General features: G+C 36.4%; 1 protein-coding gene across 15 annotated transcripts in view; it reads right to left on the minus strand.

Annotated features, from left to right (window-relative positions):
• The window catches only part of NRXN1 (neurexin 1), a 1071251-nt gene that overhangs the window by 668767 nt on the left and 389872 nt on the right, over positions 1 to 12612 (minus strand). For all 15 annotated transcript variants that reach the window (XM_036262501.1, XM_036262500.1, XM_036262498.1 and 12 more), the window contains one exon: positions 1989 to 2290. In XM_036262501.1, the coding sequence (XP_036118394.1) occupies positions 1989 to 2290 (302 nt within the window). The remainder of the gene's footprint in view (positions 1 to 1988; positions 2291 to 12612) is intronic.

Below are 12612 nucleotides of genomic sequence, written 5' to 3' on the forward strand. Positions count from 1 at the left end.
TTAAGCATGTTAGTAACATAGAAAAAGGGCAAAAAAACTTTACAAGAAAAAAGCAGACTAACAAATAGGCCTCCCACAGAGGTAATATTTTTCCTGCCAGTATTGTTCATAACTTGCTACGAGACAGAAACAGACATATGGCAATGTTCCCTTTGTCTCCCTGCGTATATCTGACAGACATTTAGAAAGTTTAAAAGGGATTCAAAGGCCTAAAGCTCATCAGCTGACCACTGCTGCGCTAAGCCCATAAGTGACCCCTCCCCCGCCCTGGCCCTCCCCAGACCCAGCAAATTTATAAGAATGGTTGGCATTGCCCTACTACTCAATTTTACAGCATACAAGGACTCCTTCTCAACTCCAAAACTTCCTTCGGTCATATTGATGGACTTTAGGGTCACAGTTTACTGCAATGAAACAAAGCAAAGATCCTGACACACAAAATGAGTAGAATGGATTTATTTTTAATCTGTCCTGCCACACATGCACCCCGGCTGTACAACTACGGTTTCCTTTGAGCTACCAATTCGTAGTTTGGTTTGTAACCTGAGCAAAGGCAAATCTAGAAAGTGGGCTCCTCAAGCCCCACCCTTCCTTCTGTGCTTCTCTCAAATGAGCCTCCGGTCTCTTGGTGAGTATCTGAGAGAAGAAATAAAAAAGGAAAACCAAAGAGACAGACTTGTCGGAAATTCGTGTTCTATAGCTGTCCTGATGGTGGGCTACCATCTCCCGAGACAGGTGTGATGCATGCAGGGCCCCTCCCACGCCAGTCAGGCCTCTGAAAGGTCTTTGGGGGAGTCTCGAGAATCCTTCCGCTTTACTTGTCTGCCTTAGCTAGACTGTATCTGCACTCTTAAAATCCACCTTTGCTTCTCTACCTTGGGTAGGTTAAGCCTTTCGGAAGTGGGAAAGAAAAGGTTAGACAGTTAACAGCTCAGAGAGAGGGCTGTTTTAGTAAAGGAGAACCAGAGACAATCCGGTCATTCTGCAACTGTTCAGAGAAACAACACATATGTTAAGGATATTAGTTCTGAGATCAGCATGTACTGCAGAAAAATTAGTCACTGTCAACACTTCACAAAATGGTACATTGTAATTTAATTAAATTTCAAATAATAACCAAAACTTATCAACTTATCATGTTCAATAAATAAGGACAATCTACTTACTTTCATCTCTGATATATATTTATATATATATGTGTATATGTATATATATGTATACACACATATATATGGTGTAATAATATGTCTCAGTTAAAAACATACAGTATATGTGGACCCATAGATTTACTAAAGAATTGATATTTTCCTAGTACATAGACTTTTGCAAGATTTTTTTTTAAATGCAATTAAATAGAAATGGGCACCTAGAATGTAAACTGGCCTTTCTGGAGTCATTTGGGGTTTAATTTAAAGTGTCTGTGCTAAAAATAAAAATATCTTTATAAACAGACTCTTCGGGAGATATGTAAACTCCCAGAGTCACTTTCCCCCTCAGGAAGTTTTCTTGTCCCCGTTTCACAGGTGGGGGTGGGAAGGAAGTAGGGATCAATATAATCCCAAGTCACAAACACATGTTTATTGACTACAAAAAAGGAACTGTGATTTAATGACCCCAATGTGCATGCTTCCAAATGATCACCATGAAAACTATAATTTAAAATCAAACAAAATAAAAAAAAATAAAATAAAAACACAACAAAATCACACACATCACAGGAAGGGCAGGTCGCAGAGATATCCTTGCAGCCCTCTGGGAAATTATCATATGTCGCTGCATCAAAATAGCCTTTGGGCCCCCAGAACTTTCTAGATATGCCCCTGCTCAAGTATGGCAGGAAGATTCATCTCAAAAGAAAAAAAAAAAAACTGCTAATGTGTAAGCGACTCTGAGGAGCCCTACGTCATGTTGTTAGGGTTTTCAAGTACCACACACACAGCTGTAGCGAGAAACAAAGCCAGTTACTCTCTTATCCACTGCGCTGTTACCTGACGCAGATTTCTGGTGACTTTCACATCATGCCAGGCATTATCATTAAACTTCCCATTCACGGGCTCCACTAGTGCTTCAAAGGCCCCTGATCCCAAATTAATGACCAGAGAGACAGCTCCATTTTTCAGGGCAAGATTGACATAATCAGCTGACTTCCCAGTGTGAAGCATCAGTCCATTCCTTTGAAGGGTTTTAAAGGATAGAGTTATTTCATCGCTGCTGCTTTGAATGGGGTTTTGAGACAAGTCGTAGCAGAAGTATTCAGATCCCTTGAACGTGGCAATATATTCTTCTTTTCCTAGAGGAAAACAGATACATACGTGCATAAGTAAAGCAATATAATATGTAAATCAGCAGATCGCAACACAAAAGAACCAGTCTACAAATGAACTCTTAGGCTAATCAACATTCCTGACTGACGAGAGCCCTGTCAAAGAAAGTCCAACAGTACTGTAGGTGGCAGCATATACTGTTTAATAAACCTCCTCAGCCATTGGGCCATTGGCTGTGGTGGCTGAAGCTGACATTCTTGAAAATTCAATTAATTTTTAAGTATAACCACAAGAGCTCTGATCAGAAAGAAGTAGCCCTGCAGTATCTGCAGGGCATGAATCGGGTCCTGTGAATGCATCTGGGATGGTTCTGCTCTGCTGACAACAATGGCTGCCACCGTGTTCGCAGCATCCTGTCTATCGGAGGCATTACTTTAATTTTCAGTGAGACATGTATATTCAAAGATCTTCTCAGTGAAGAACCAAACATGTTCATCACTGAGAAACCATAACAAATTATCTGGTGAGGGGAAAGCCTAGAAAAAAAAAATTAGAATTTGGTCTGGGAGCAAATAGATCTCCTATAGATCATATGCATGTTTTCTCCCTGGATAAAGGGAGCAGTGGCGGAAAACGTAATGGAGTCAGCTGGGTTGTTGACTCATTCCCTGATCCCACCAAGCAGATGGCAGGGCTGGCTTCTATGAGACTGGTAGGAATTTAAGCACCATCATGGGGATAGCATATAAATGAAGTCTCAAAATTGTCTATATATCTCGGTCTTTACCATAGTTAGGAGTAAAAATGTGAATCCCACAAGATACAAGCGAGATCCAACAGAAATGTGGCTGTTTGGAAAGAACATCTTTTCCCACTGATGAAATGAGTTTAACCAAAGGAAAAGGGTGAGCCCAAAGCTCCCTCAACATCCTGGGTGATAATGGCATTGTGCCAAGAACAATGAGATGGTATGGTCTGGAAGCAGCTTCTGATAAAATATAAACATGTAACTACAAGTGGTACTGAAGAATCTTAATTCACTTCACTGGTAATATAGGATCACTACTATGCCCAGTGGAGGGTCCATATTCCAAAAGAAGTCTCACTCTAATGGTGGCAACAGTGTGTGTGTGTGTGTGTGTGTGTGTGTGTGTGTGTGTTAACTTCAGGGCTCTTTGCATTTCATAGTCAAATAACTCATGTCTTTGCATAAGAGCTCATATCAAGGTTTCAGCTCACCAGGGTCCAATTACCTGACTCCCTAGATGTAGAAAGTGACATTGGTGGCTATAAGTAGCCAACACATGACACTAAGTAAGACAGTGAGCACCTAGGGACTTTCTCAAAGGAGTGTGACACTGAAGAACAGTCACTGCCTAGTAGTCAGCTACTAGTGAAGACTAGTGGTCTGGGCAAACCCACCGCATTCTGAGCCTGAGTCATAGCTAAGGCAACCCAAAGAGTACGGAGGGTCCTTCCCATTCATACGTTCAAAATCTTGGCTCAACACCTCCCAAGTGTTAAAGCAGTACTAGTCTTCAAGGATAATGAAGTGAACCAATGCTAACCTAATTTCTGTCTCTTAAAGTTTACAGCCATGTGTCTGCTTCCCTGGTTAGTTCAATATGGCAAGTGGCTTCATATTGGGAGCCAGCACAGCTAAATATTTCTGATATACTTGGGGGGGGGGGGAGCAAGCCAAAATATAAATTTAGATCCTAGCACAGCCACTGTCTAACTACACTGAGGGCAATTGTGTATCTTTTAAAATCTCAGTTTCTTAAAATGGTTAGTGATACAATCTTTCAGGATAAATGGAGATGTCTAGAGAGGCATCTGGCAAAGTTGGTGGGCACTAGAAATGGTAGATATCTTTCTCCTTGCCTACCTAATATGATAAATGTGATAAATGATCTAAAACAAATAGGATATGTCATACTTTACTGTGAAATCAAGAATATTTTTGTTAAGGTCAGAAACAGAACAAAGAAGCCCACTATAATTATCAACACACTACACTTGAAGTCCTAGCTAATGGAGGAAGACAAGAAAAACATGAGCATTATAAAGAGTATACACAGGGGGAAAAAATAACATCATATTATTAAGTATTATTGTATAAATTAAAATATCAAAATAACTCTGGCCTGTTTGGCTCAGTGGTAGAGCGTTGGCCCATGGATCAATGAGTCACGGGTTCAATTCCGGCCAAGGGCACGCACCTCAGTTGTGGTTCATGCTCGGCCCTGGTCAGGGTCATGCGAGAGGCAACCAGTCGATGTACCCCTCTCAAATGGATATTTCTCTCTCTCTCCATTTCTCTCCCTCTCCCTCTCACTCTATCTGAAGATAAACAGAAAAAGGTCCTCGGATGAGGATTAAAAATAAATAAAAATTAAAAGATCAAAACAATCTTTAAAGTTTATTGGTCTTAAGATATTTCAGAAAGATTGTACTGGGAACAATCAATGTTTTAAATATATAAATAGATATACGGCTTCAATGATTTTTCAATATAAATCTCAATGAATTTTTAAATGAATATAAAAAGCTGATTCTATAAGCTCTATGGGAAAAACTAAGCCTAAAATAGCCAAGATATGACAGAGTAAGAAAATAAAGACACTTTCCTAATTAAAGATGGACATTTATTAGAAAATTATGATAACTAAGGTAATGTATTAGCACACACAAAAGGGGAGAATAAAGATAATCTAACTAAAAATAATCTTAAACATATATGAAAATGATTTATATCAAGTCAAGCACTCCAGATAAGTAAGCAAAGCATAAATTAATAAATGATGTTGGGAAAACTGGTTATCTATATGAATAAAGTTAAATGGCTCTTTACATTATTTTGTTTACAAAAATCAATTCTTCGTTGACTATGGATATAAACCAGTGATGCAAAGCTGACAGTTTTTATAAAACAAGAAATTATGATACTGAAGTATACAAGGATTTATTAAACAGGCATTAAAAATCACTAATAATAGGTTGATAAATTCAATCACACTAAAATTAAGAAAGCCTACTCATAAAAGTAATACCATAAAAGGAATAAGAATCTAAAGAAAATTGAGAGAAAATATTTTCATACTAGATTAATCAACAAAGGACTACAATTTAGGGTACACAAAATACTCTGATAAATCAATATTTTTTAAAAAATCTAACAATAGGAAAATCGCAAAAGAACTATATAGTAGTTTCATAAAAGAACTTATATGCATGTATGCATAACCAATGGACATAGACAACAAAGCCAGGGACAGGGCGTGGGGCAGGGGGGAGGGGGGAGCCAATGGGGTAAAAATGGAGAAACATCTCTAACAACAACAACAACAAAAAAAATTAAAAAAAAAAAACATTTTCAAAAAAAGAAAAAATATATCTGTATCTATCTACATAGATATAGATATACATATACATATACATATACATATACATATACATATACATATACATATATATATATCCTATGTTAAAAGATCCTCAATCCTACAAGTTTTTAGGAAAAGGCATAAATCAAACTATCTTCAGATATCATTTCTTGGTCATAAAATTGACCCAAAAATGTTTTTTAATTAGAAAATTCCAGGTTTTGAAAAAGCTGTGAATAAACAGTAATTCACATCCACTGTTGAGGAGACTGCTGACAAGATGCAAATTGACCAACTATAATAAGCACTATTTGGCACCATACAGTCCTGTGGGAATTTTGCATGTAATAAAGGTCTCAGTCCTTAGAAAATGGTTACCGTGATCAATAAAAATAACACTCCCCAGTTCTTTCAATTAATTTCTCTCTGCTCATTGAATTGATCATTAGATGATGGGTAGTCGAGTGAATTCTGGTTCACATACATGTACATACATCATATATGGTGATCCTCTTATCTGAATATGATAGTCACAAAATTCTCATCCCCAGTGAATATTCACAACAGGTCTCTGAGCCACAGAGAGTATGAGAGACCTTCGTCTAGCCCAAACCTTCAATTTTTATTATTAAGAAAGTGTGGCCTATTTAGTTTAAATGAATTATAAAATTCAGGAAGTGGGCCAATGACAGAAGCAGGGCTAGAACTCAGCTCCTGACTACCTTTAGGTAATTACAAAGTCAGGGGACTTGAAGAGGACTGGTCTAGTTAAAAGGCTGTAGCATTTTATCTGTGTGAACTGATATCACTCCAACTCTGCATAGTGGGAACGAATTGCGACAAAAGATTCGTTTGCCAGATAATATGGCAGAGTCAAAGGAAGTCATGTTAAACAGAGTTCACAATTCATTAAACAGCAAGCTTTTAACATATGTATTGACTTTTAACACTATGATATTCCTTTTACTTAAAAATGAAAATACAGTATCACTCCTTTTGTATTGTTTAATTTCAAATTTGGGTAAATGGGTAATTCAGATTTGCCTTAAATGCAACCAATTTTGGAAAAATTCACTCTGTGGAATATGCCATTACCTTAGAACATCATAAATAAGACAATGTTCTTTTTAAAAAATGATGTGTACAACACAAATACATAAATGATTCCACTTTCCATAATATGACTTTTCTCCAATGCTTTTCTTCTTTGTTACTGTATAGTTCACTAAGTTTTGTACTATGTCATATATAAATAGCAGCACAATAAAGAGTTGTATATGCTTGACTGTTGAACACTTAAAGAATGGGTTTATGCCCATTGGAAAATATAGCCCCAAACATCTAGTTCACTTCTAAAATGTGCTAAAATAAACATCAAAAAGAAATTTGATCCACAGCAATATATGTATTTGAAAACAAATATTTATATCCAGGATACATAAATAATTTATATAAATCAATAAGAAAAAAGACTAGACAAACCAACAGGAAAAACAAATAAAATATACTTGAACAGACACTCCATGATACAAGGGCATACGTATGAAAAGATATTCAACTTCATTTTTATTCTATTTTTCTTTATTGATTTTAGAGAGAGGAAGAGAGAGGGAGAGAGAGCGATAGAAACATTGATTGGCTGCCTCCTGCATGCTCCCCACTGGGGATTTGGGCCCCAACCCCGGCATACGCCCAGACTGGGAATCGAACTGGAACGTCTTGGTGCATGGGTTGATGCCCAACCACTGAGCCACACTGGCTGGGCAATGTTCAACTTTGTTGATCAGTCTTCAGGGAAATAAAAAATAAAACCATGGTAAAATATTGATGCATTCCACTACAATGAATAAAATGAAGAATACAAAAAGTATCAAGTGTTTGTGAGGATGTGGAGTGACTAAAACTCTCTTAAATTACTGGTGGGAACTAATTTTTGAAATTGTTTGGTAATATATTTTAAAGCTGAACATATGTCTACCCTACGATCCAGAAATTCTGCTTGTAGGTATATATCAGACAAAAATGCACACAAAGATCATCAGAAAAACACATCAGAATGTTTTGAGTAGTGCTCTTCATAATACCAAAAGGAATACTACTGAAACACAATCAATCGTAGATTGGAAAAATAAATGGGGGCATAGTCACACAGGGATTATTAAACAGCAATGAGAATATATGAGCTACTTACAAAAATATGGATACATCACAATACTAATGTCGAGCCAAACAAAAACAAAACTAACAAACAAACAAAAAACAAAGCCAGGCACAAAAGAGAACATATTTATGATCTCACATATATAAAAACTTTAAAACCAAGTAAAACTAATCTGTGCTATTGTAAGTCAAGATAATGGCTAGCCTTGGTAGAAATGGAGGGGGTACTAGTGAGGAGAACTTTTGGGGTGCTAGTAAAATTCTGCTCTTGATCTGGATGCTGGTTATGGGTGTGCAAAAATTTATATAGCTCTATACTTATGATATGTGCACTTCCTAGTATTATATTTAAATAAAAAGTTTAAATAATATGAATAACTGAGAACAAAACAAATTAATCTGATAAAATGATTTCTTACTGATTAATGGATGATCAGCAAGACACTACTCCTGTTAATGCGACATTTATTAGTAAAAACTAAAACAATACCAATAGTAATAACACTACTTATGTTGCATTTAAACACTTTTCAATGCATAGTAATATCCAGTAATATTATTTGTTCTTCAAAATAACCTCATAAAATTTAGAGAAATACATTAGGCTGCATAGATGCAATTATAGTGGTTTGAAGGACTATCTAAATGTATATTGATCAATGGATCAATGTTAAAATAAAGGGACTCTATTACTAATCATAACAATGTTATGATAGAATGAGAGAAACAATTAAATAATAAACGTGGAGTATTTATTTAATATTCTATATCAATTTACTTTATGTTGCTATAAACTGAAGGAAGAGACCTAATAGGGTGACCTTGTATAGTAGTCCTATTCAATTTTCATCCCCCCAATAGCTTAGATAAAAATACATAGTTCTTACGATTCTAATTTTCTGAGGGAAATTTCATTGAGAAAATTGGAATTCTATAATTTCTTCTAAAGCTGACTGGATGAGCTGACTTAAACAAAGTTAAATCTGATGGGAATAAACCCGAGTTCTAGCCTCTGGTCCCAAACCATCCAATTGAACAAGTAATAATATACAGGAAACATGAGTCCCTAGACACAACAGAAACAAAGCAAAATCTGTGGAAGACTTAGAACATGAATCATCAGCATGATCAAGGTGCTCAAAAAGTCCATGTCAGCATGGGTTCTATCCATGCGAGCACCTAGAAGAGGGAGGGATGGTCCTGTACTTTGGTGCTGGCCAGCTCCTGACTGACACTTCCACCTGGGCAAGCTGGAATGTGCTTGGAGATACCTGCTAAGATGGTAAAAGGCTTCTAGACTATGTGAGGCGTCGTAAAGAACTCTCTGATGAAAGGCTTCAGGTATAAATTGCAGCATCTCCAAATATCAGGAAAGATGTCCTTCAGAAGAATAATTCCATTTTGTATCAATTCAGGGGTGTAAATAGAATCAAAGCATAAAAGCTATAGGAAACTATTTCTCAATATGACAAATACCTTCTAACAGATCGATCCATACATGGAGCACTCCATTTGATAGAAAACTGATTTCTTATCACAGAAAGGACTTAACCTTCTATAACTGAACTATTTAGTTGGGTGTGGTAGAAGGTGTTCAAACTTTGGATGTTAGATTGAACAAATGGATTCTTTTCAACACAAAGTATCCCTGCTTTCTGATTTATAAAGGGGAATGTTAGACAAAGAGAGGTTAAGTGACTTCCCAAATTCACAGAGAAATTAATTCTCAGGACAGTGCCCCTTCCTATGTGCATGGGGTAAAATCTCATTAATTAGCTTTGTTTCCACAACTTTCAAGTTCACAGGGCTTTACTAAGGGAAGGATGACTATGGGTAGACAGAAGTCTCCCTGCATACATGAAGAATTTCAGGCCATTTTCCTATGCCAAGAAACGGGCCTACATTATTGTTCTTGATGTCTGTGCTTTTCATATACACAAGCCCGAATCACAGAGTTTTGTCAGGTTTTAGTATATTCATGTGATTTTAAGGTTGTGTTCAAACACAAACCAGAAACTAAAATCAACATGTAAAAAAAACAAACAAAAACAGACATTTAAGGTAAAGACTGGCTTCATTTGTTTTTCTACTCTAGAAGTCAAATACACAGAAATATTTTGCCAAAACATCCTTGACTAAACAAAGGTACACACTAGAAGTTTACATTATTAAATTAAATAGTAAGCCTGGCTTCTCTGACTGTAAGGATAAAGCATGTGTAGGAAAAAGAAAAAGAAAGTCTGCCTATTGAAAATCACATCAGGTTAAATCTTCAGTCCCTAAGAAGTATAATAGAAAACAGCACTGTTTTATTTTCCACAAACCTGTGTAGTTTAGAAATTAAAACAATCAATTGATTACAACAGGGGGAAAAAACGCATTACTTTAAAAGTAGTCACTTTTTCCTTAGATGTTGTACCTACTACAATGTTGTAAAACATCCCCAAATTCCCAAATGTGATTCAACCTATGTAAGTTCTGAAGCTAACTTCTATTATCTGAGGTAAGAAATTTTATAAAATATTCATTCTTCAAGGTTTTATTTCAATTTAGGTACACCTCAAGGCAACCAATCTGAAAATAAGTTGCCAAACATCCATCAGATAGCTCCAAAGAATAGATACACTTTAAATGATATTCTTGAGGTCATTAAATATGAAAACTAAATAAGACTTAGATATTACTTAGTTTACTGCCTTCATTTATTACATAAAGAGACTGAGGACCCAACAGATAAAGTTATGGTCACATAACTAATTGGAGTAGAATCACAATATAACCTTGCCCTCTTGATTCCAATTTCTTACTTATTTCTCAGACATTGCCACGAAATTAGCCTCTAATTCATGACCAAAAACTAAATGCAGCTTAAACTTGAACATAGCTAAAAAAAAAAAAAAAGAAAAGATATGGTCCAAAACTTTAGTGCAACAATGTTCCAGTTCTCTTTTGCAACTAATTTGCATTTTTGTAAGTAACTTTAGATGCTGTGAAACAAAGAGGAGTCTGTGCCTGTCTGGGCTGGTGACCAGTCAGTTCTGCACAGGTCATATGATTCCCAGGGAAAGTAATAAACAAATGCTCTCGCATTAAGCAGGTATGCAATATTGCAATTGTATGAAATCACCTTATTGTCCCCCTGGTCTGTGCAATATATACTGAACAATTTGCCTCTATAACCATGCTCCAAAGAGTGGCTAATTTATAAAACACTGCTTTCTTCCTAGAATCAGAATTGGGGTGCCTCTAATTCTAAAAAGCTATTATTTTAGCTCTCCAAATATTTTGTCCATAGAGTAAACTATTAGACACTATAGAATGTGACTTTTTTAATATATAGAAGTTGTCACACATTGGAAGGCAAAAGCAGAGTAGAGAACTTCATAGAGAAGAGCAAAGTGTTAGCTAACTGCTTTAAAAAATATATATGATCTCTGAACACCTGCTACTCAGAGTGTGATCTGGAGAACAGAATCATCAGCATCACTTGGAGCTTGTCAGAAATGTTATCCCCAGGAACTCTCTCCAACTTACTGGTGCAGAGACTGTTTTAAGGAGATCCCAGGGGATTCAAATGCACACTGAAGTATAAGAGTCCTATGTTTTATCAGACTTTAGATTACTGTGATTTAGAATGCCTTCTAAGAATGGTAAGGGAGTGCTTTTGTGTGTGTACCACATCTTCATCAATGATTAAAAACAAAATATTTTGACATCATGTCACTTTTCATAAGAGGTAAACATTCAGCCCTGGCCGTTTTGGCTCAACGGTTAGAATGTCAGCCTGTGGACCAGAGAGTCCTGGGTTCGGTTCCTGCTAAGGGCATGTACCTCAGTTGCAGTTTGTCCTCAGCCCTGGTTGGGGTCGTGTGGGTGGCAGCCAGTCAATGTGTCTCTTTTGCATCAAATGTTTCTCTCTCTCTCTTCCCCCTCTCTCCCTCCCACTCTATCTGAAGATAAATGCAAAAATGTCCTCGGGTGAGGATTAAAAAAAATAATAAAATAAAATAAAAGAGGTAGACATTCAAATCAGCTACATTGCATCTATTGTTTGGATAAAAACAAGGCCTACAAAAAAAGAAGAAGAAGAAGAAGAATTGAAGAGATCTCATCCATGTGTAGATGTGTCCAGATCTATTGAATCTACATTCCAGCAGAGAGTTCCACCATTAAATCACTGGAGGTAGTCACTGAATTCTTATTTCAATGTGTTTCACCTTTAGGCAATATTACAATAGAATTCTCTGTGGGTTGGGAACTTAGTACTCCTAGTACAGTCTAGCAAGTCATCATGATCAGTAAATATCCTTAAAGAGGTTCATTAAACTACATTATGTCTCTCTAGAAATACCTGGGTTCATCCACTGCTCCAACTGAAAAGAAACCATCATGCATCTAGATGTGACATGACTTAGTGAAAACTAACGGACCTGGGCCAGCACATTTCTACTTACTACAGTTAAGTGAACTTGGAACATTTTAAAGTCAATAATAACTGCCAATGGGTAACACATACACTGCTAAGTCAAAGTCTACTACGTTTAAAACAAGAATGGCAATTTCTTAAAAGGAAGGACTAAATTTATCTTAACATCCCCAGTGTTTTATGTAGAGATAGGAATAAATAAATATGCGACAAATATCATGAAGAATTATACTTGGAGGCAGCGAAGATTTTTGTTTTGCTTAATTTTATTGCACTTATTTATTTTTCTCGGATTGCTAACTTGTTATTGAAATGTTGCAAAGTAGTCAGTCAGTATACTCTAATACCAGTATAAACTAGGAACCTCTGCATGGGA

This window comes from Molossus molossus, unplaced genomic scaffold (assembly GCF_014108415.1).
Source record: "Molossus molossus isolate mMolMol1 unplaced genomic scaffold, mMolMol1.p scaffold_m16_p_15, whole genome shotgun sequence".
NCBI lineage: Eukaryota > Metazoa > Chordata > Mammalia > Chiroptera > Molossidae > Molossus > Molossus molossus.